Source organism: Montipora capricornis, chromosome 11 (assembly GCF_036669925.1).
Source record: "Montipora capricornis isolate CH-2021 chromosome 11, ASM3666992v2, whole genome shotgun sequence".
Taxonomy (NCBI): domain Eukaryota; kingdom Metazoa; phylum Cnidaria; class Anthozoa; order Scleractinia; family Acroporidae; genus Montipora; species Montipora capricornis.
This window is the reverse complement of record NC_090893.1, coordinates 37,842,813-37,867,495: the sequence shown is the minus strand read 5'-3', so window position 1 is coordinate 37,867,495 and position 24,683 is coordinate 37,842,813. Positions and strand designations below refer to the sequence as shown.

Genomic DNA, 24,683 nt, shown 5'->3' with positions numbered 1-24,683 from the left:
TTTTTCCAGTACGTACATTTCTGATCGTGATAATAAAAGCAATATGACCATTTGCTTTTGCATCATATTATTATACTGTGGGCAACTTATACAAGATGCCATAGGTTTGCTGGGGTAAGTGTTGCTGTTGTTATATCTTTTTTTTTTTTTTCAGGTTGTTTGATGGGATTCGTCTAGACAATTGTCACAGTACTCCACTTCATGTTGCAGAGGTTACAGCTATAATAATAACTTTTATCGAATTGCCAATATATAATAAAGTTCCTAATTTAAGTGGAAGTTTATTATTGATTCCAAAGTCACAACAAAAGGCCTTCCAATTCAAATGCAAAAACACAAGAATTTCCAAATTTGTCCAGTGTTATTTATGTTTTTCTAGTTCCACGTTTTCTAATTTATCGGTTGCATGCTTTTATCTACCATGAAAAAAGAAGCATTCTTCTGACAGTCCTTTGTAGAAGGCCATACAGAATAGCATCTTAATTGCACCCTGTTTTTGTGTTTTGCAGACAACTGTATTAAAATTTATTTACAAATCACTATTGGGGTCAATTTTCTATCCCTGCAAAACGTATATGTATTGTACATTACTCTGATATTAATAAGAAAGCTGCACATTGTAGTACCCTTTTTAAAACAAGAGATTAATTTTGTTTATTTTTTGAATCACAGTACTTTGTAGATGCAGCCAGACAAGTGAAACCAGAATTGTATGTCACTGCTGAATTGTTCACAGGCTCAGAAGCCACAGATAATATTTTTGTCAATCAACTAGGAATTACATCACTTATAAGAGGTAACTATAGTCGCATTTAATCACTACATTTTCACCATCAGTCAGGCTTATTAAATGCTGCCAGCAAAAAATCCCCACCAACTTTGTTGTCGTAGCCAGCTACTACGGTAACCACTTTGTATGGAAAAAGGGTGACCTGGCACGGTGGGTCATCCTTCCAGCCGAGCCACCCCTTTTTTCTCGAGTAAATCTTGTGTAAATGTTACTAGCAAAATTTGGCTTGCCCATGGTAGGTGGGTCACGTTTCTACCGGGGACACCTTTTCTCTATATAAACAGGGGCCCCTCAGACATGTATGAGACTACATGTAAATATTATTGTGACTTCAGATCAAACAGAGGACACAATGAGTTGCAGAAACAACCTCTGCAATCTGCATAATTCTGTCCACAATATCTTCAGATTTAAAAACAATAAAGTGTGCTTTATTGCCCTATTAAGAAGTAGATGGTCTGCTTGTTTGCTTTTTGAAACTAGCTCCAAACTTGGTTAATATAAGGTTAAGGTAAAGGTACACCTTTGGTTAAATAAGTGCTCCGTTTTAAGGGTATTTAAAGCTACTTATGCAACACGGAAAGGAAAGAAGTCGAAATAAGGATGTGAGATCTGGGGATCGAACTCAGGACCTCTTGCACCAAGGCTGCGCACTAACTGACTGTGCCACTCCTTGCTCCTTAAACTTATTGTAATTATTGCAGCAGATGAGTTTTGGGTCCCCTCTAGTTTACAAAGTCTTTCAATTTGTGGTCATGCAAACAATGTGGAAATGTCAGAATATGTGTTCTACTTAAAGGCTCTTCAATAATTGCTTGAATCTCAGTTGGTTGTGGTTGAAGTGATCCTTCAGGACAGAACATGGCCTAAGATTCACCCTGTTCATGTATTTCCTGTGTACATTATATGATATTCCGTGATGCATCCATAAGGTGAAGATTTTACAAACTTGTTGTCAGTACTCCTCAAATGGCTTACTGAAATCAATATGGTCTTTTGTAAACAGAGGCCTTGAACGCTCATGATCCACATGAGGAAGGGCGGTTGATTTATCGCTATGGTGGTGAACCAGTTGGTGCATTTATGCATCCTTCAGATGTAAAGCCTCTTGTTCCTAGCATTGCACATGCTCTTTTCATGGATGTCACACATGATAATCCAAGTCCGTTTCAGGTAAGTGCTCCCCCGAAATGCCACTTTATTTGTATTTTACAAGTTTGTAACAAATCACGTTCATGATGCTTCTGTGCTTTTGCAACATGTTAGTCCTCTCCATGCATGGTGAATATTTTGTTTTAAGCAGTTATGTTGTAGCTAAACTTGTGTTTAGTTTAGTTACTTGGATACTCCCTATTCACTTGAGGCAACACATACTGGTGGCCATGTGGCTGCAATTCCCTGAGCCTCTTCTGTGGAAACAGATCATTTAGTGGTTAACATTTAGAACAAACTTTATCCCATAATTTCTTATCAAACTTATCCAGTAGATCAAGAACAGAGACAGGGTGTTAAACATATGTAGCTTTATTGCAGGGATCTTGATTGTAGCCTATCAATATGGCTTAGATATCTTGTATAACTAGCAACTCCCCACACCTGTATACTGTGCATGAAGAGGGAAATCTTAGCAAATTGTCTACAGTAGATATTTGTAGATCAATACACTGTAATTTGTTCTTTCCAAGTTCTCAGAAGTGGTGATCATTCACTGCGCTGCTTTATTTGAATTTCACCACTTTCATTGCATTAGGTGAGATCAGTGTATGATGCCATTGCCAGTTCAGCTTTGGTTTCCATGGCTTGTTGTGCAACTGGGAGTTCAAGAGGATATGATGAACTAGTTCCACATCATGTAAGACTAGCTTTTATTTTGTCAATAAATGTACAGTATAGCACCTGTTAATTCCATACTGTGGTACTGGTATTAGATTTTGGTACCTGCAGTTACATGTTTACCCCTCTATAGTGAAAAACACTCTGCTTCCACTAATGTCACATTATGTTTGTCCTGATTTAGTTCTTAGACTAATTGTCAATGGAGTTCTTTGGATACTTTTGTCTTGATCCCCTCTTGTCAAAAACCATCATTTAAACTGACTTGATTCGATTGCTGCAGAGCAAGCTGAGTAAGCGGCAACAATCAAAACTGGCTGATGTCTAACGTGACATGTATCTGTCCAAAAGCACCTTTAAACATCATCGTTCTTTTTCACTGTTTTAACCTGGGTACATTTATTTAAGTAGTTTACTCATTCAACCCTGAAGCAGCTCCACTTGACAAGTAACATTGTCTGGTGTTAGACAGAGTAAAATCTACATGTCTCCGTCTCAAGACTTGAAGGGTTAACATGTTCTTTGAATCAGATCCAACCCAAAATGCCAGATCATGAATGCATTTTAAAGAGTTTTTCTTTTGGAGAGGCAAACAATAATTTACTGGTATATGTAAAAGTTCCAGAATGAAATCACTCTCAAATTCCCTTATTTTTACTTTGGAATCTTTAACTCTTTGTTATTTTTCTTTTTCAACTCCTCGGGCTGTTAGGCACATTTTAAACAAAAATATCCCCAGCCATTTTATATCCTTGGTTTTATCAATCCTCGTTTTAGCCTCTCTTAAATTAGTGGAGTGCTTGTACTTGCTAGGTTTTAAATGCTTCTCTGATTTCTTTTATTCTATAGATCCATGTTGTAAAGGAAGATCGCTTGTATCAGTCATGGCCCAGTAAAGAATCTAAACTGGAGAAGAATGCATTTGTAAGGGAAAATGATGGTATTTTGTCAGCAAAAAAAGCCATCAATGAGCTGCACAGGTGGTTGGGTGACCAAGGATACACACAGGTACTGTACAATCATGGACACATGAAGTGGGGCAGTCATGCCTCTTGAACAGATATTTTCACTTATCTTATTTCTAGGACTTATTCAACAATTTCCCCCGCTTCCTACCCACCACTTCGTACTGACACCCGCCCCTTGAAATTCAGGTAGACTTGTTACATGCCTAATATTTGAGATACAAACCTAGCGATATTCCTTTTAAAGTAGAGCAAAAATATTTGCCCCCGCGTTTGATTACCTGTTTATGGGATGTGTATTTAATATTAATACTGTGCATAAGACCGTTGAAAAATTAACGTTTCAAGCATTTTATTGAGGTTCACATTCATGTAAGTAGTTAACAGCACAAGTAAAGTGGTTGTTGTGACATCGCACTACACCTCCTAGTTTGTAGTGAGCTCCCCTGATCTCCTCAAACACATTTATGTCTTTCATTAATGCGGGAGGGAATTCAATGAAAAGGAAACGTGCGTTTAATACGTTCCTTAAAACAGGCTAAGTAGTTTGAGTATCACATAGGTTAGCGGACACAACAATTTACGAATTTATTCCTTGCGATTTACTTAAGTTGTTGCTTTTCTTCAAGTTTATATACTCGATAAAATTTCGGGCGACATGACTATGAATTTCGGGCAACCAGACTCTGGTTCCGGGCTACTTGACTTCGGGCGAGATGACTTTCGGGCGACTTTACCAGTTACCGATTAAAGTGAACATCATTAAAAGTTATTTGACATTCTCATCCTCAGAAAGTATACTGCATTTCGTGTGTTTTTTTTTTGAATGGCAGATTATACTGCAGAAAAAAGTTACTGGGAATGACATCCAGCTCATGTGACAATGTTAACAGTAATTTTGCTGTCTTTAATACATATCTTGTAGGTTTATGTTGATCAAATTCACCATGATGTTCATGCCATCACTAGACACAATCCGGACAAAAGAAAAACAGTTGTTTTAGTGGCATATTCTGCATTTCATGATCCATCAGAAGATGTCAAGCCCACTGTGGAAAGGCAGAAAATTCACATGACTAGTATTCCACCACTTACTATACCAGGTTTGTAGTTTGCACAAAGCACAAATCATCTGCAAAATGAGGGGAAGATTAAGATCACAAGGAGAGGGGAGTAGATCTGGTGCAGTGATGAGGGCACTCCACTTCCAGCAATGTACCAAAAACTTTTCGAGCTCAAAAAGCTGTTTGGGAAACTGCCATCTGCTTGTTTTGATAAGCTGGTATTTTAACATGAGTGAAATTCAGTGTTTAAAGAACGAGCAAGGTAATATCTTTGAGTGGCTCAGCTGCTCCGCAGCTCGTCAGTTGACTACCAAGCCCCGAGCCACCGAAATAAATGCTTGTATCAAAAGTGGCCCTGTTTTTTTAATAGTTTATCCCGAGGAAACGTTTTCATTAAACAAAGGCTCACTAAAGTTGACTCAGCTGGGAGAGTGACCCTGTTCTTTTCTCTTGAGAAACAGCACCACAATGACGTCTTTCAAGTCCACTCATTTCCACTGTTAACTTGGTCCAGTGGTTTGTAAAGCGCGGCATATATTTCAGTTCTTTTTCTTTTATACCTGTATGCCATTGTATGAGCACCAGCAATTAATTACTGTTTTGACTTGTCCGTTTTGTCAGTAAGATTTTTAGGACGACTTTTGAAAGTGCGGTTGTAAGAACAGGTCTTTCCTAACATAACATTAATTAAATAATAGACCATAATAATATTGATGTTGTTGATGATGATGATGCTGCTACTACTACTACTACTACTACTACTACCACCAATACTACTACTACCACCACCACTGCTACCACCGCCACTACTACATGTGCTACCACCACTTCAGTCTACTACCACCACTACTACTACCACTACCCCTACTACTACTACCACTACTACTACCACTACTACTACTACCACCACCACTACCACCACCACTACCACCACCACTACCACCACCACTACCACTACCACTACCACCACTACCACTACCACTACCACTACCACTACCACTACCACTACCACTACTGCTGCTGCTTCTGCTGCTGCTGCTACTACTACTACTACCACTACTACTACCACTACTACTACTACCACCACCACCACTACTACTACCACCACCACTACTACCCACCACCACTACCACTACTACCACCACTACCTACTATTACTACTAATAATAATAATGATGATGATGAGCTGAGTATGAGAAGTAAAAAATCAAATTACATACATTCTTATTTCACAGGTGAGATAGAAGAAATCATTTTTGAAGCAATGTTGCTTAAGAGAACTGGCACAAGTGAATTTTGCAAAGACGAAGAATATATTAATGGTCTTCAAACTCACGAAGTTTTGCTTCAAAGACATATTCCATTTGGCCAATCCAAGGTAAGAGGGATTTGAAGCAATATTCACAAAGGTAATTAAGGAAAGTGAAAGGTTCAAAAGAAATCCTTTTTTTTTGCATTATTGCATTAGCCAGGTGAAAATAAGCATTAATGAATTTCCTGTTTATCGCCATGGCAAGTTACAACCGAAGAGGTAACGAGGTGGCCTTGATCGATGTGCAAGTGCGTTTGACATATGAATTCATTTTGCACATTATTGTGGCCGGAAGCGAAATTTCTAAGTATGTAAACATCCAGCTTTTATTGAAACTTGATAAAACTATTACATACGCGCTTGCTGAATATGAATTCATTTTTAGCAGTAGCTATTGGCCTATCTCATGTCCAGCGCGAGTTCATGTATTAAATACATCTTGTCAATGTGATGCCGACAGAACGTGGCTGAGCGGAACATGGTGTCATGTGTAGGATGGATTCCCACTAGCTCCTCTAAAGGAAGACCGAAAAGTTAAATTAATTATCTCCTTTCAATACATCGGAAAAGCTTTGTAATCTCGGAAGCATATACGCATACGCTAAATGGAAAAATAGCTACATCCATTTCAAGATTACATTTTAGATGTTTAAGAGGTATATTCATCACTGACGACTTTGGCAATTCGGAACAAAACTAAAGAGGAGTTGAACTTGTAGCCTATCAATGACGATTTCGAATGTCCTACCACTGAACTACAGGAACCTTGTTGTAAAAAGGGGTCGGTGTCCCAAACATTTTGTCGACGATTGTAGGTTCATGTGATAAACGTGTTTTATAGTTTTTGTTTTCAAGAGTTTTTGAGGTCATATCTTTCACACAATATTACAGTTCCTTGTTCGTCTTGCTTATAGAAGAATCCTTGTTTACATTTTTTTGGTCCGTTGAGCACAATGCTATCATTTTCTAATCAGTTGGCCACGAATAAAGTTCTGAATATTGAAAGTGCATTGCAAAGTGAGCTTCTTCTGAAAATTTGAACCCGACATACCACATAATCCTTGTTGTGTAACGATAGTTTGAAAGTTAAAATTGTGCAAAGAATATATAAGATTTCCTTATCGTAGAACATCCAATACAAATTGTGCGGAAAGTCCTCGAAACAACGGCACTTGTTATCATGAGCCGTGTTACTGACCTCATTAAATATAAACAAATTCTCTTGTAGACTTGCCGTGCTGAGCGGAAGGGCGATAACACATTTGAAGTTCATTTCCATAATTTCGCTCCTGGAAGTGTTGTTGCATTTGACATCACAATGGAAAACAGAGTTAAGGATTCATTGGGTCAATTGAGGTCTGTTGTGAGTCTGTTTGCTTACTTTCATAGAATTTGTTTTTCTGATCTCTTCAGTGTTCAATTACCGAGCTCTAGCCTTACCTCCAAATGCTTTGAAAAAAAAAAGGGGTGTGTGCACATGATATGGCAGCCCAACCCAGGGGCTGATCAGGGGGTGTTCATATGGAGCTGCTAAAACCGTTGTAAAAAATCTCGCTATGTTCACACGTTGACCGGGCCTACCCTACCCTACCCCCCCCCCCCCCCGAGATCTCAGTCAGTGCAACCTCGTTGCGAGGTGGGAAATAATACAATGCATTGTTGTGATAAAACGGACAGTGTCTAATTTCCACTTCTTTATTTTTCTATAATTAATTCAACAATAATTTCATGTTGACGCAAAGATGTAAATAAAAAGGATATTTGGGTTTTTTTCTCATCGCAGGCAGCTCGCAGTGGATATGTACAAGAAAAGATCTGGAAGCCAAGATAGTTCCAATAAGATTGATGAATTACATTCAATCATTGAGAATCTTTCACTGTGTGATCTCAATCGAGTGCTGTACAGAGCAGATCCTGAAGAGCGAGATGATGGCAATGGAGGAGGGGTCTATGTGCTGCCTGAGACTGGTTCATTGGTGTATTGTGGCTTACAGGGTAAGACGCGGATGATTTCGGTACAATCCACTTGTCACGGACAAGAACATATTATACATCAAGTGAAGTTATGATCCTCGCAGTTATGAGAAGCCTGAAAATTTCGGGACTTCAACGGGATTTGAACCCGTGACCTCGCGACACCGGTGCGACCCTCTAACCAACTGAGCTATGAAGCTACTGACGTTGGGAGCTGGTCAATTGTGGGTTACAATTTTCCCGTGAGGAATGAATTAATGAACGAAATGATATATGAAATGTATCATATATTAACTGCGGATATGAAATCAGGTGAAGGTATGATCCTCGCAGTTATGAACACAACTTTGGCAATTGCGTAGAGAAGGCTGAAAAATTGAGGACTTCAACGGGATTTGATCCCGTGACCTCGCGATACCGGTGCTACCCTCTAACCAACTGAGCTATGAAGCCCACTGACGTTGCAATCCGCAAATGATTCATTTCATGTATCATTTCGTTACTTTTCGGATGTATATGTACCGACAGAAGGTCGTATGTTGACTCCTGCAAAGGAACACTCGGAATTTTTGCGAGTAACCCCGAGTCGCCATCGATAAGTAGATCTGTTCATGCCATTCACCATTGAAATGGGGAGGGGGTATTGGAGGGGGGCGGGGGGGTGGGGGTGATCTTCTGGAAATTTTATAACCTGTACAAAAAGTCCTGATATTGCCTTCGACATTAGGAGAACGCAATTTGTAATCTTGGGTATCCTGTGCAAAGGGTGAGCTTACGCAAGTTTTCGCTTTTCATCCGTATGCCTTTTCAGCGCTATCTTGGCTATTTACGTTGCATCGTCTCCTCAGAAACGATGCGTAGCTATTTTTACCACAACTTACCTTCTTAAATAAAACAGATCGCACTTACGTATGATTCAGAGTCGAGCCAAGGGCAAAGTATTTCAATCCTGTCACATGACACATGTGCTCATTGAAACCATCTCAAGGGGTACATGCTCGTATCCTTAAACTTCGGACCTATAAGATTGTCTCTTTAGTACCTTTCTCCCTTTTTGTCCATAACGACTGTCAAACGCACTTCAATAATCCGAGCTTACTACAAGTTTTACGCATGAAAACTGTTTTACGGACACAATGTGTCCAACTCATTTTGACGCCGATTGTAGTTCTACGAGTCTCCTCTTATCTTGTGGCTTTCTTTTTGCGTCTGTCTTTACCGCTGCTATCCCCGCGAGAAAAACCTCTGCCACTAAACGATCCCTTTTTTTCTGCGTACGCTGTCATGACCTCCTGATTTTTGGAGGCTGTCTTAACATGTTTTTTTTTTTCTCGTTGATTCGCGAAACAGTAAGCCCTTTCCGTCTGCGATGTGTAGTTTGACTGACAGACAGGTTATTACTTGTCTCCATGATCAATAAGGAGTGGTGTGTTTTGAACACGAAGAGGCACTATAAAAGGGGTCGCTTCACGCTCCGGTTTTTGTTCCAATTCACTCAAGCACGACGGATATCCAAGATCTTGATCAACAAACAGCAACACAGAAACGGAAACCCCAAAAGATATTTCCAGAGGGATATAAGTGACGGGAAATTTTAAAAGAATAACGACTGATAACATATTAAAACTTTGCGGGCACATAGGCATTGCCCGTCTGGGCTTATTTTATTGCACAAATTATTACAGAGTGACCGATTGGCTCCGTTGGTTGAGCTTCGGACAACCGTGCGAGAGGTTGCGGGATCAGAACTCGGGCGGGACCAACACTCAGGGTCTTAAATGACTGAAGAAAAAGTTCTATCTTTGTAATGACATCTGCAAATGGTTAGACTATCAATCTTTCTCTGGTAAGGACGATAAACTGTAGGCTTTGGCACGTTTGCCTTTAAAGAAACAAAGGGATTCATGGATCCCGTAGTGCTCCCGGAAAGATTCGAGACGTTCGAGAAACGCGCGCACCCGAGACTCGTTTGATTTTGTCCCGAGTTTTTTGTGGTCTTTCTTCACTCTCGTTCCCAGAGTCGTCGTTCCCTTGACCAGCGGTTGGGAAACGTAAACCTAAGCGTGCGCAGAAAGACTCTGGGAACGAGGTTGGTCTTTCTTTAGAAGAAGTCTCAAAGCATGAAAGTTAACTTCACGGTAACTGTGCAATGTGATGAGACTTGAACAACTAGTCTGTGTTATTCAACCCAGTTGTTTATATTTATCAGGTGTGATATCAGTTCTTGCCAATGTTCGTCAGTTCAATGATCTGGGGCATCCCTTGTGCAGAAATCTGCGAGATGGTGATTGGTTGATGGATTACACTGTATCAAGACTTCTCCCTTTTGTTGGGACGAGACAGGTTAGTCACCTCTTTGACTGACTTGCCCACGGAGCGCGTTTCAAGTACAACTGGGCGTACTATTCAATAACCCCTTAATACTAATAATAGTAATAATAGTAGTAGTAATGATGACGATTTATCCCGGAAAGACCAGTCAGCTGACCATACGATCAGCTGCGATCTGGACAAAACCTGTTAAGAAAAGTCCGTACAAAACTGACAAAAAGCACTTGTTCGCTATTTCTTCCTTGTGAATTCCACAGCAGTTACTACTCCTTTCCCTCCCCCTATCCAATATTGATTTGGAAAGTTTTGATATCCAGGAAACTGTTCACGATCCCCAGAAAACAACATTCAGATGGAGGGGGTCAATTTGTTTGCTTACTACTGAAAGCGCTTGGAAGGGTAATTTTCTTACGAGTTTTGTTCACAATTGTATCAACTGGTGTCTAGCAATCTTTTATGAATCTAGTACAAGTCAAATTACAATCAAATCAAATCAACTCAAACCAGACATTGGTTTTTGAGGAGTGAGGAAATTCGGAATACCCTGGGAAGAAACCTCTCGGTGCAGAGTAGAGAACCAACAAACTCAACCCACATATGACGCCGAGTCTGGGAATCGAACCCGAGTCACATTGGTGGGAGGCAAGTGATCTCACCACTGCGCCAACCCTTCCTTGTTTTTTTCGAAAATCAGTCAGCGCTTTTATTTTCATTGCCCACAATCACTTTACGCAGACCCTGGCAAAGAAACACATTCAACTCGTGATCGGCGGATTTCGACACAGTTAGTTGGTTTCTGTTTAGTAACGTTCCTCGAAGTATCGCCGCAAATGACAGAACGAATCCGTTGATTTAAATTGGAACTCCACAGTCCGCATATTTCAGGAAGACGCAATATAATTTTTTTAATATGGTTTCTATTCTTTACAGTTAGGAGTTTGGCTTGACAAAGCGTTCAATTTGGTCAAAGGATTGCCCCGATATCTGGTGCCATGCTACTTTGATGCCATTGTTACACCACTTTATCTGAAGTTGTTGGAGCGCGCTTGGGCGCATATGTCAAGGTTTGGACCAAGATTTGCGACTAGAAAAAGTGATTTAGAATTACTTTTAAAAAATAGTAAAGATTGTAATAATGCAATTGCGTAAGTAAGTGTCGTACACTCCTGCTTTGACTTTTCACGGGTTTACTTGATTCCATCGGTTGATTTCGAATGGCCCTGTTTGTCATGCTTCTGCATGTAGATGTGGACTGTACACCGCTCTTTTAAGTGAGCTATCACAAAATGGGGACCTTACGTGAGTTTATTTGAGTTTCTCCCACATTTTCAAACTAATCGTCTCTAACGTAGAAAAGATACTTCGCAATATAAATGTGGTAGTGTCCAGGCAAGTTAAAAAATAAAACGGCTCATCTTCGTTTCCGTCTGATGCTCTGAAACGCCTCGTGCTTAACCTCCCCAAAATGAGGACTATAAGAGTCAGTGTTTGGTCGTGAACAGATGAAGTATTTTCTGTCGGAAGTGGGGTTGTGTCGTGAATTCAAGTTAAAATGGTCATCACAACTGAGCAGCGCCCAGATGGAGCTGCCCTGTCAAGCTATCTGGCTGCCGGTCTGTTCAGTTTATCATTTTGAACGCAACTCCATATCCGTAGTTCTGTTTGCCGCACAAGTGATTTGTGCTTTTCGCGCACAGATTGCTTATCTCAGAGGGGAATAGCAAGTACTATTCAACTCTGAGGAAAATGGCTTCCCGTTTCGCCTCGGTTATCGAGGACCAAATGTTATAGGAAATCGCATGAACTTGCCTGGTTCCTGCCGTAAATAAATGTAACCAAAGTTTCTTTTATTGATTGTGAGCACATACAAATAAGATTGATTCATGGAAACGCTTGAAGTCGGTTAATGCGGTAAGAAAACTAAAACGTCACAGGAATGCAAAGATAAGGAAAAAACTGCTTTGTTACTGGAGTTAAAGAGCGGTTTTCAATTGAGTGTCGAAAGTAATCAGATAATTACTTTGGTTTATGATTACTTCACTCAGTGATTGGTTCAAAGTTTTCGCGCCATTTTTTCTACCAATCAGAAGTGAAACCAAAACCAATCGTGGCTCACGCGTGCACATTTTCCCGCGCTTTGTCAGTGTCGGCAACGTATAATTACCTCGAGTTTTGATTGGTTTTCCGGATTGTCTCAGTCCTTTTTGATTGGCCAAAGTAATTACTTTGGTTTTGGTTTTACGACACTCAATTGAAACTCGCTCTATAACACCTTTAATTTATCTGGATTGTGTGATTGAAATTTTCTGTACGTGTGATGTGGAATTTATGCGAGCGTGACATGAAGGTAATGGTCAAGTTTTTGAAGAAGTGATTTGCTAATCCCCAGTCCCCATGAACACGCTTGAAGTCGCAAAGGAATTTTCGATTCTCATCGCACTTAGCCTTCCTTGGCGCGTCTACTACGCCCCTTGTGATTCTAAGTTGGCTTCAGGGATCAGTGACATTTGCAATCAACCTTCACATTTTACACAAACAGCAGCATCCCACGTAAACGCCACCAGGCGTCTTGTCAAATAAGATTTGGCTTGCACGAGGAACCATTTTCAATCCCATAATTTCTCATGCAAGGCTTGTGATTGACTGGAAAGGTCTGGTTTGGCGGGAAAATCAATCTAAAACCAAGTCGGTGTGTAAAAACGCCGTTTCACAAATACAATGAAGTTTTACGCTTCTAGTCTACGTGCATTCTTTATTCTATCTTTGATTCATTATGCCATAGTTTTATCACATCTGTATTATCAGTAATGTTTAAAAGACGAGTAGCAGTGTTTTTAGACCGGAGAAAATATGTGCTGCAAGTCTTTTGAGCCACTTCAAAAACATTCCACAAAAAGTGTCCTTCGGGAGTCCGAACAAAGGTTCAAATTGTGGAAGGATAACATCATCAAACAAGAAAAACAAGCTATGCCTTATAATTATGCTTTATATAAAGAATTGTAACGAAGCTGTTTCGCTCATGAATTATTGATGAATTTTTGAACAGAATATCGCGTTTCTGATTGGTCAATGACGAATGCATAAATAGCTCATAGAGTGCAATACAGAAGTTGCTATAGAAACGGTTGTGGAGTGCATAATCGTATGAAGTTGCTCTTGCGTTTCGTGATTTATAATCGCTGCTGATGCTTTGAAAGTTCTCAAATTGCACCCGCAAATTTTGGAGAACTTTCATAACATCACTCGTGTCCATAAATAATGAAATGCACGAGCAAGTTCATACGATTTGTTATACCTAATGGTAGCAGGCTTGGACAAAATGAATACGAGGGCTTTTTGTTTTTTTGTTTTTAATCAGTACTGTAAGGAATGGCTCGTCGTTCTTAAAGGCGTTGTCACTTGGCTCTCTCCAGTTTGTTGGGTTGTCTGCTTCAGCCTCTCTTCCAGTTCTTTCGCCCAACCTGCATCATGGGGCATCATCCGGGGCTTCCATGCCGACACTGATGTCATTGGCTGCAGGTTTGCCTCATTTTTCTACTGGTTTTATGCGATGTTGGGGACGAGACACCTTCATAGCACTCAGAGGTTTGCTTTTGGTGACTGGCCGATACCAGGATGCCAGGTATGATGACTGTTTACGAGACCCATCTTGAGTTACTGTAGGAGTATTAAGTATTTATGAGCCAATAAGTCAATGAGTTAGTGCAGTTACCCTAGCCCATAAAATGAAAGCTAAAATTCAGAGAGTGCTTAGTCTCATTGACTCATGACTCGTGACTCATGGCTCATTGACTCATTGACTCATAAAACAGGCATCCTGTTACTGTAGGGGTGCTCTTTTGGGACGCATTAGGATTTTCAGAATTCTGTAACTGGAACATGCTTTGGCTAAAGAACACGAAATCAGATTGGTTCTTAGCGAGGCGACCTGACAGCCAATACTTGTTTGAGTAGCGATATGATTAAACAGCGTGTTGGTGGGTCGCACACGATTTTCCTGCCAAGAAAAATCCGAAAGAACGTGTGTACTGTGAATCCCGACTAAACTGTATTTTTTTCATGTCATTCGTGTCATCCAGGAGCAGAATGAACAATATGATTCCGTTCATTTAAGAACGGATTAACTTCCTGAAAAAGTTTTTTTTAAAACCAAATATTACATGTATTCTTTTATCCGAAAGAAGCCTACAATGCGGTGTCGTTTTTCATCCAGACATTTTTGCCTAACTTGCTTCCGTTTTAGAAAGGGAAAAAGTTCGCACCTCAGATGTCATCGTGACGGATTGGCGTGCGAGGCCTGGGAAATAGCTGTACAAGAACTAGGCAACTGCTAGACTGCGAGTATTGTCTCTCTTCTCCTAATTTTTGTAACGCGTGACATCGTGTAAGATGTAATATTACATAAACGAGGGCGAGTGTTTCATCAGGGTTTCCAAACACGAGAAAACTGATCCCACTGGGTTACGCAAGGAAAAGTGTACGGCTGCAAGCAGTCTAGGCATCTGCCTACTGAAAATAATAATATGCAATAGAAACACGGCTCTGAGTCTATTCTTGTCATGTGCTTTTGCCACACGTGACACAGTCTTGTTTGTGATTTTATTCAGCAGGTGAAGTTGATGTTACCAAAGCGATTTGGGGAAAAAAACTTAGTTTAGTTTGGTTTATTGCTGTTTGTCGGAAAGAAATTACTTTTAATTACATACAAGAACACGTACGCTTCCATGCGCCAATAACATCTTAAGCACTTTGCAACAAGCTCGATTGGATGATCTGGTTCGTGCTCTATTGTTGAAAGTTCAAAAGCAGAGATAGGCGTTTTTGGTTTGAGCAGTAGAGCCAATAGACATTTTTGCAGATACGGCGGCCATTTTGATTCCTATTGTTTCGAAAAACATTATGGGATGCTCAGGGGGCAAAATTAATATGTAATTGCCCCCTGGCCATCCCATAATAGCTATTCGAAACAATAGAAATCAAAATGGCCGCCGTATCGGTAAAAAGGTCTATTCATCACAGGTCTCACGGTTTTACTGGAACTAGCATACAACGAAAGCTCATGCACGTCAGCCTCCATTCCCGGCATGCTCGTTCCAGTGCGGCCCTCTTAATACGAATGTTGCCAAAGCGAATGAAGGATCACTCGAACACTGAAAGTTGACAATTTGGTTGATTAGCTTGGAATTGTAAGATACCTGCTAGAGTACAGCGACACAAATAGCTAAATTCTTGATTTAAAGTCAACTTGCACCCCGTGACCATGTTAAATGCTTTTTTTTTAGGCGTCATATTCTGGCTTACGGAGCGTGTGTTCGTCACGGCCTGATTCCAAATTTATTGGACGGTGGACGCAAGCCTCGGTACAACTGCAGAGATGCAACTTGGTGGTGGCTGCAGTGTATCCAAGATTATTGCTCAATTGTCCCGGATGGACTCAAGATTTTGTCGGATCCAGTGTCCCGGATCTTTCCATCAGATTCGTCTCAGCCAGAGGCTCCAGGGAAACACGTGAGTTGATTGAGATATTATCCAGTTGATGTGGGTAGTGTAAGTTAAAAGGGCTAGGTCACGCAATTTTAAGCAATTTCAGCACTGATCAAATGGTCATAGAATTAACTAAAATATCAAAATAACTGTTCAAAACTATAGAAGAACTCTAACAAAACACAGGGAAGCCAAGAAGGGACATGGATGGACAAAACTGGAGAGGATTGAAATGGATTGAATTTGCGTAAATTTGAAAAACGTCGGCCCACCTTTTTTCAAATTTATATCAGTCTATATCAAAATGTCATTGACACAGCTGGAGAATCATTCTCAGTTGTTATGTGGCCGTGGTTTTGCAAATGAAAGACTCTTGCTCTGCCAATTTGACGTTTAGAGCTCAGAATTAACAAAATTAAACGAATATACCTAAAATAGCGTGACCTAGCCCCTTTAACCCAGCCATCCTCATGTAGATTTGTCCTAAGAGATCGCACATTTGTGTACAAATTTTTAACATATTTACTGAAACTGAGGATGGGTATTGCAAGAGAAGTTTTGCATGGTCTTGTGGTTTATGAGGCAACGTACGCATATTTGGAAAAACTGTAATCCCGGCAAACCGACTCGGACCGTTTATGTGAGATTATTCGGCCCAGCCTACCTAGATCTCAGCAGCCCAAGTCGGGTTCTCGGTAGGTGGGCGAGCTCACCGCATATGCACAAATGAGATCAGTTTACCAAAGAAACCGGCCCATCTCACCTCAAGTGGTAGTTTGAACAGGCGTTAAGTAGGCAGTAAATATTTTCGTAGAAAGACCAGAAGCAGTGGTGTGGCAAATTAGTTTACGGGATGCCAGTCCTATCACCAAGACGTTGTAGTTGCGAAGTGACATTTGCACTTGAGTCCCTCAAAAAAATTAAATTACGAAAGGGCTATTGAGCCGTCTGGCCTACATGTCTCCACATGCAGTTGTTCTTTCTTTTTCTCGAATGTGATAATTCAGATCTCAAAACGGGGAAAAACTGCTTGCTCTTCGTCCCATTTTAGGATCAGCCATTATACGAGGTCATTCAAGAAGTCATGCAGCGCCATTTTATTGGTATTTGCTTTCGCGAGCGAGGGGCTGGGCCCGATCTGGACAGTCACATGACCAGTGCTGGGTTTAACGTCACTGCTGGTGTCCGTGAGAAAACTGGGTTCGTATTTGGTGGCAACAAGTGGAATGCTGGGACATGGATGGACAAAGTTGGTGAATCACACAAGGCGGGTAACTTCGGCGTGCCAGCCACTCCAAGGTGTGTCAACAATATTCGGATAACATTCAACTCCGATTTCTGACTATAAGCGAGTTCAGAGTTTACCGTAGCAAAAAAAGACAATAGGCCATTTTCGAAATATCAAATATTCGTCTTGATAGTGAAGCAGTGAGGACAAAAACAATAGAAACGCGTTGGAATGAATGTGAAAAATATTTGCATGTCATCCACTTTCCTTTGTCTTTGTCCTCTAAACCTCTCTTTCAAGCTGAATTTTAATCTATCGAAAAAGGCCTATTATAGGCTTGTTTTTATCCCGGCGCACACATCTGTTTCTTGAAACTACAAACTGGTTTATTATGGTTTGATAATTTCGACGACGTTCCAGTATGTTTTTGGGTCTTGCGATCTGTTTTAGATTCTATTTTAGTTTTTCGGAGGTGAGAGGTGATGAGAGAATGTTTTACACATTTCAACAACGAGAAACTAAAAAAACGTGTTATAGTTTCATCACGCGGCTAGCGTACTTGATAAAAAATGTCGTTTCCTTGAAATTTTAACATAGAAAAATGAAAGAGAAGAACCACCTTAAAAAAAGAAAAACACCAGTAGCGTCGCAACCGGAGACAACTTTTCATCTTCCGGACACTCTACATGTAGGTCTGCTCTCGGGCATCATTCAATGAACAAAGACCATTTATTTCTTCGTCCGTAAAACGCAAAATATTCTTTGTCTTCGCTCACGTGATCAGTCGCCATGTTTTTAACCGAAATAAAGGAGAAGAAGGAGTGGTTTGGGACACCAACATGGCCGTTGTGACGTCATTAGTTCTTGTCCCAAACTCTTATGGTGGGTGGTCCAACTATATACATAGTGAAATACCCATTATGTCTCCGAGTACACATTCCTAATGTTCTTGGTGCCAGAATTTTTACATTGTTTTTTTAGTTTTAAATGACACTGAGACACGCCTTGAAATTTTTGGCGTTTGTTGTGATGTGTTGCATCTGATTTTGCACAGAGACGCAACTTACCATTCCGTTTAGGAAACTTTACAACAGCCTTACCTACATTAAGAATACCACGATAATATTATTAGTAAAGAGGACATCTCTTGCAAAATGTGATCGAACTGCCCGCTTTTACGCTGTGCGTGCCTATTTTTCCTTTGGGGTCGCGATCGCATTTGAAATAAACGCGGACGCGGAAGATTTTATTTTCTGTCATTTTCCCTCCTTTTTTCTATTGTTTCTACTATTGTTTAATGAAAAACCTCAGAAAGTGGAATAACTTTCATTACAGGCTTAAACAACTTGTCGTACAGATAAATAGTCTTTCCAAGCAGGCTTCCTTTTACGGACGAGATATCTGAGGAGACGCGCCATAATCTTTGATTATGTATTACTCGTATTCTTGAAATTACTTTTATCTACTTCGGGTGCTTACTTTGGCGTTCGAACCTTGGATCTTGTGTCGTAGAAGCAATAGCAGTAACCACCAGGCCTGTTGTCAACATGGGCGGTAGTCTGTTGCCATAGTTACTGAGCTAATGGGGCAGCGGTCTTTTGTATTTCAGGGATGGTAGCGCCGTGGAACTCGTAGGCCTTTGTAAATCAACGGTTCGTTGGTTAGCTGCATTGTGTAAACAGAAGCAGTTCCGTTATGCGGGGGTCTCCAAGCTTCAGGATGGTATGTTTTTGTCTCATAACTAGACGGAGAGAGTAAGTTTATTTAGAAGAGTGTTGGCCATGGAGAGCGGTCAATCTAAGAATGGCTTGGTCTGTAAAAAGGTACTAAGATAAACACCCTTGGCTATGAGCTCCAGTCGAAGCTATGAGGTGGCCGCTATTTATGAAATTTAAATTTAGAGTTTAAATAGACCAATTTCGAGACATTAAAATTCACTGCAAAACCAAAGGCATCATCTCGAGGCTCTGGGGAATTAACTCATACAGATCCTTATATTTATTCCCCATACCCTCGATGTGATGCCTTTTGTTTAGGACTGAATTTTAATATATCGAAATTGAGCTATTGTCTCTTGAAGATTGGTAAAGTGGGGTGACTGTGAACCAGCGTGATGGCTATAACAATGATAATAATGATGATGATGATGATGATGGACCTCATTTAAGCGTCAACTGTATTTAGCACTGGGGCACAAATTGGAGACACTCTGTGAAACAAAATCAGATCAAGTCAAGTTAACTCACGTACAATCGTAGGTTGATTTTTGAGAAGAGGGGAAACCGGAACATCTCGGAGCAGAGTAGAGAACCAACAAACTCAACCCACGTGTGATTTCATGTCTTGGAATCGATCCCGGGCCACATTGGTTGGAGGCAAGTGTTCTCACCACTGCACCATACCATCCCTGCTCCTTATAAACAAACATTGAAATTTTACATTTAAAAGGCCTTTTGCTTTATTTCTTGTCAGGTTTTTCAGTCGAGTTAACGTACGAAGAATGGGCTTCAAGAATAGACAAGGCGTTTGAAGAAAACTTCTGGATTCCTGAAGAACCAACATTTGAGGACGAGGAAAACAAGCTGGTCCACAGACGAGGAATCTACAAAGATAGTCTTGGAGCAACTCACAGATTCGCTGATTATCAGCTAAGACCCAACTTGTGTGTTGCCATGGCTGTGGTATGGAGTGGTGATGGCTTTGATATTTAAAAATAGAGCGTTGTTGAATAATTGATAGGGAAGAAATGAAATTTCATATATTCTTGGTATGACGGGTTATAGTATGAACCTGTAAGTGACCAGGGGCCCGTTCCTCGAAAGTCCCGAAACTTTACGGGCCATTTTCGGGTGTCGCAATTCCCTTTGTATCTCAAGAACGGAAAGGATATAAGTCGTCAAACTTCACAGTCATTTTGCTTTTTGTTGCCTTGAAAACATGTTAAAAGGTCGGCTTTCCAAAACAAGCGGTTGGCTTTTTGAGACTTTGGAGAAACAGGCCCCACTTCCCATGTAGAGCAAGTGTGGAGCAATCGCGGGGTCATGGGTTCGAGTCACATTCATGTCTGGAGAAATTGTAGCGGGAAAGTACACGGTAGGAAAGTATCCACACTCGAGGAGGATACTTCGGATTAAATCTAAATCTGGATTTTTGAGATTCATCTCTTCAGCGTTTTTTTTGGGAAAGGATTTGAAAAAAGTATTTTTGACAAGCGGTTTCCCATGCAAAAATGGTACTTAACAGCTACCTCCGTACGTGACAGTTCAGCCCAAATGTTTTTCTTGCGCTATTTTTACCGTACGATCGAAGACATGAATAGGTCGAAAATAGTTAGGTTTCCTGCACATTTCACACCAGAAATTACACTAAAAGTTTCTTGACAGCAACAATATTGTTAGCACTTTTCCTACAGCGAAAAATCGTGTTTTTCGTCATTTCTTTTTATCGAGCGCCAAGGTATTTTTTACTGATGGCATTTTCATTTAAGAACTTCTCCAAAACAAACTTAACCGCTGTTTTTAAAATTTGCACGCAACTCTGGATTTGTTTGCGTTGTCATGGAACTTATTTTCGGATTTTGCGTTTTTTGACACTGGAAAATCCATTGATCCGAGATCAGAAACCCGTTTTTGGTTTTTCCGAAAAAACGCACCCTTAGCTGTGCCCTCATTGAAATGTTCTGAATGGCTCGGGCTATTAGGGTGCAGTTGGTTTTAGTTTCCCAGTGAATACATTACTGCTTTTTCCATTCTTTGATTTTATTTAAATGTTAAGTTTTAAACTTCAGTTTAACGGACTGCACACCTTAACATCCATATTGAGTTTCAAAATGCGGACCTTTGGGGTCTGTGGGAGGGTGCGAACGCACCCCGTGCACCCCCCCTGGTTACGGGCCTGTGCTTGTTTTTATCCCTACGCTCACATTCGTTTCTTGGCTTACTGGAAAATTATGCAGCGAATGTAATGTTTGAAGAACAGATTCTTAAAAAATAAATTAGTTGACCTGCACAGAACAAGAGGGATTGATACAAGCTCAATTTATTGTTAAGTTGGCTAGTGAAGAAAATCTAGAAATTTATCACCTGGGTTTTTTGGCCAGATATATTATCAAATTCCCATAACTGAAATAAAGGTAATGTATGGCAGACAGTAAGGAGAATTAATAGTGAGATCTTGGGAGTTAAAGGGTTTTAAGACTTCCATAAAGCGTCGAACTGGTACCACAGAAATTCCACTTTCAAAACGAATTGTTTTTGTCAAGCCTTTCTTTTCGAAGTTGGTGGCGTACATTCATAACACAAAATTATATGTTCGTATTCTGTTTTAGGCTCCAGAGATGTTTATTCCGGAGCATGCGTGGAAGGCACTTGATGCAGTAGAAAATATTCTTCTGGGTCCCCTTGGCCTCGCTACTCTTGATTCGAGGTAAACACATTCAACATAGGTGATGAAGCTCAATAAACCACCGTAAGAAACCACCCATCGTCATCTGAACGAATTAGGAATTGAGGGTTGTAAGTAGTTTTTTGGTAGATGGAGGAGCTTTGCCATTGGTGGAACTATGGTGACTTGAATACACCATGTTGTGTTATGGGAGGAGTGGCTACGAAGATTGAAGTGGTGTGCAGTAGTTTTCGTTTGGTAAAACCGAGTTTCGGTGTGGCAAATACATACATACATACATACATACATACATACATACATACATACATACATACTTTATTGCAACTCCCTAAAGAGGGTTTTTCAGTTACACTCCCCACCGACATAGCAACATATTGTCGTTAGAAATTAACCCCTCGTCATCCCAGCCCAGACAGCGAGGATGTGATTGACAGTTGTCAGTTAACTCCAGGGGAGGAGGGTGGGACCAAACCCAATAAGGTAAACCCGCACTGCATGGTCAGCAGCTTTTATAAATTGAGCAAGCCCAATAAACTTGCCATATTTAATCGTGTGCTGCGATGTGTTAATATTCAGTGAGGATATGAGTCAGACTTTTCCAGTCCTGTGGTGGGCTAACTTGAGTTTAATTTTTTTTGGCAGTGACTGGGCTTTCGAGGGAGTCTATGACAATTCACAAGACTCGAGTTCATACAAAAGTGCCAAGGGATTTTGTTATCACCAAGGACCGGTTAGTCGCCAATTCTGAAACTCAAGCAGAAGGTTGCTGGGTTGTTGTAACGAACATTTGAAACACAAGGCCAAGGCTTTGGCTTTGGCTTTCGAGCGGTTTGCTTTTGCAGCACGAATTTAAGCGAAATGAAGGATTGTTAGCATGCATAAAAACAGGCGTTTCTTAGCCGAGCGCAAATTAGCGAGAACGGAGACAAGGAAGCCATGGCCAAAAGGGGAGATTGCGTCGCGAGGGAACGAGGCGTGAAAAACAAGGCGTTGAATTTGCATGTTCCGAGTTAAAATCCCATTCCCACCGCTGGCTAATTTTTTGTCTGTGAGTTGGCTCAGTAGCTGCAAATGCACTTTTATTATAATCAAAGGAGTTTCTCAGGAGTTTCTCTTTTTACAGTTGATGCCTTAGCGGATCAATGCAGCGGTAAAACTATCATTTTTGTAGGCTTCGGCTGTATTTGAAACTTTGCGAATGAAACAACTTTAGAATCGTAACTACGGTAAGTGTTGATTCAAAATCATTTCTGTTGATTGACAGGAATGGCTGTGGTGCCTAGGCCCCTTCCTCAGAGCTCGTTTGTACTTTTCAAAGAAGCTTCACGGCAGACAGGGACTGGAGCAGACAGTGGTCCGTGTGAAGGAGATTATAGCCAAACACAAGATGGAAATCGCATCCTCCCCGTGGCACAGCTTACCAGAGCTTACCAATGCAAAGGGCTCACCATGTCATGATGGGTGTCCTGCACAGGCTTGGTCTGTTGCCTGCTTAATCGAGGTCTTGTACGACATGGAACAATTGCTTAAAACTAATTAGAGTTACAATTATACATTGAAGATGGCGAGTCGATGACTGACCAGAGCATAACGAATCAGCAAGCACTTTTTTTGTCGGGAAATAAAGAAAAATCATCCGATCAAGTTTGATGAAGTAGGGTACGTCCATCCACATTACACAATCCAGTTGATTGGCCAACCGAAACAGCAACAAGGGGCTGTTCATAACGTTAAAACTAACCTTGTTTTTCTTCATGGAACCTATTGTTCTAAGGCATCGTCCTCAGCTTTAAAGTAGTCGTCGCTTAAGGTCTCAAATAGTCAGTTTTAGGAAACTTTAGACGCTAAAAAAATTATGTGATAAAGTGAACTTGATTGAAAGGAAGAATAAATGCTTATTAGGAGAAAAAAAAATTCAAGATAGGAACAACTCTAACACGTCTCTGTAGTTTCTGATTATGAACAAGGAGTTCTTGAAAAGTAAGAAATAACTTGTCAAATGATCCGTAAAAATAAAACCAACTTTTTTATATATCAAACGGTAAACTGTTTGCTGTGACGCCTCTCAGTTGGACTCTGATCGACACTCTGGTATACGGTAAATCTCGTCCTGTTGGTTCAATCCTCCTCGCACGAAATTGTTGTTTACATTTTGGGGCAATACTTGTTAATGTGATTGATTTCGAGCGGCCAACCAAAAAATAAAGGAGATAATCGAAATTTGTAACTTAAACTTCTGGTTGAATGGTAAGCGCCCCTAAATTGATTCTTACGTTGACTCGCGTTTCCTCTTTGCGAGGTTTCGCATGCAGATTCGTCGGGTTCGGTGTCCACCTGGATTGTCTTAGTTGGCGCTACATTCCAACTCCTGCACTAATTTTAAATACAAAACTAGTTGCCACTCTTGACGCTGTTATGTTTACAAGATTTTGAATTGTTATTTTCTATACACAGCATTACAAGCCCCAAGCCATAGATATCAACGTGTATAATATTAACAAATCGAAAGTGGTTCAGCGTTGTCTGTACCCTTATCGCCAACGATATTCGTGATCACAGTGTTCAATAACTTTCTCGCAATATGATTGGTTTAGTTCCCAAAATGAGCGTTCCTGATTGGCTATTACATTGCGTAACAAACTGACGCGAGCAGTGTTTTCTAGCCTCTTATCGACAACTGCAAATTAGCCAATCAGATGGCGAGATTACAAGCATTTGTGGAAAAAAGGATTTCGACTTACGGGGGCCGTGTCACGAAATTTGGCTAAATTCAGAAACTGGCAACCAAATCAAGGGAGACGCAAAAAACTACTTGAAACATTAAGGGATGGTTTGAATAGAAAAGCAAATACAAAAGGAACCAGGAATGGGCAAAATTGAAGATGATTAAAGTGGATTGCAATTCTCTATTTTCGAATTCCCCATAATACACTTTGTTTGCCCCCCAAATTTTGCATAAACCATTGTTTTCAAATGCTCTTGGGAATATGAAGTGTTCCCAAGAGCATTTGAAAACAATAGTTTATGCAAAATTTGGAGGGCAAACAAAGTGTATTATGGGGAATTCGAAAATAGAGAATTGGGGTTTTTGAAAACTGTTCAGCCTAACAGTTTATCAAAGTTTATCGCTCTTCTTTGTAACTTAAATTATGTATGTTCGACAGCCATTTCTTTTTTGCCATGAAGTTTTGAGTTGTGTCGTTAAACGTAATTTTTAGGGTAACGTATGCATAGCGAGTGGCGGCGAGTAATTGGTAAAACTATACATAATGAATTCATCGGGGTGACACAGCTCCTT

At 40.4% G+C, this 24,683-nt stretch overlaps 2 protein-coding genes across 2 annotated transcripts in view; one reads left to right on the top strand and one right to left on the bottom strand.

Moving 5' to 3' along the window:
* Window positions 1–23,608, top strand: part of LOC138024002 (glycogen debranching enzyme-like) — a 38,262-nt gene extending 14,654 nt beyond the window's left edge. Inside the window, exons 9-27 of the mRNA XM_068871090.1 lie at window positions 155–212; window positions 673–796; window positions 1,797–1,963; window positions 2,541–2,642; window positions 3,473–3,631; window positions 4,514–4,691; window positions 5,888–6,030; window positions 7,193–7,320; window positions 7,748–7,959; window positions 10,148–10,281; window positions 11,200–11,333; window positions 13,628–13,891; window positions 15,552–15,777; window positions 16,805–17,052; window positions 18,591–18,703; window positions 19,454–19,662; window positions 21,309–21,406; window positions 22,028–22,115; window positions 22,650–23,608. Coding sequence (XP_068727191.1) covers window positions 155–212; window positions 673–796; window positions 1,797–1,963; window positions 2,541–2,642; window positions 3,473–3,631; window positions 4,514–4,691; window positions 5,888–6,030; window positions 7,193–7,320; window positions 7,748–7,959; window positions 10,148–10,281; window positions 11,200–11,333; window positions 13,628–13,891; window positions 15,552–15,777; window positions 16,805–17,052; window positions 18,591–18,703; window positions 19,454–19,662; window positions 21,309–21,406; window positions 22,028–22,115; window positions 22,650–22,925 — 3,061 coding nt within the window. The 3' untranslated portion in view covers window positions 22,926–23,608. The remainder of the gene's footprint in view (window positions 1–154; window positions 213–672; window positions 797–1,796; window positions 1,964–2,540; window positions 2,643–3,472; window positions 3,632–4,513; window positions 4,692–5,887; window positions 6,031–7,192; window positions 7,321–7,747; window positions 7,960–10,147; window positions 10,282–11,199; window positions 11,334–13,627; window positions 13,892–15,551; window positions 15,778–16,804; window positions 17,053–18,590; window positions 18,704–19,453; window positions 19,663–21,308; window positions 21,407–22,027; window positions 22,116–22,649) is intronic.
* The window catches only part of LOC138024004 (diphthine methyl ester synthase-like), a 33,595-nt gene continuing 11,012 nt past the window's right edge, over window positions 2,101–24,683 (bottom strand). Inside the window, exon 8 of the mRNA XM_068871092.1 lies at window positions 2,101–2,199. Coding sequence (XP_068727193.1) covers window positions 2,141–2,199 — 59 coding nt within the window. The 3' untranslated portion in view covers window positions 2,101–2,140. The remainder of the gene's footprint in view (window positions 2,200–24,683) is intronic.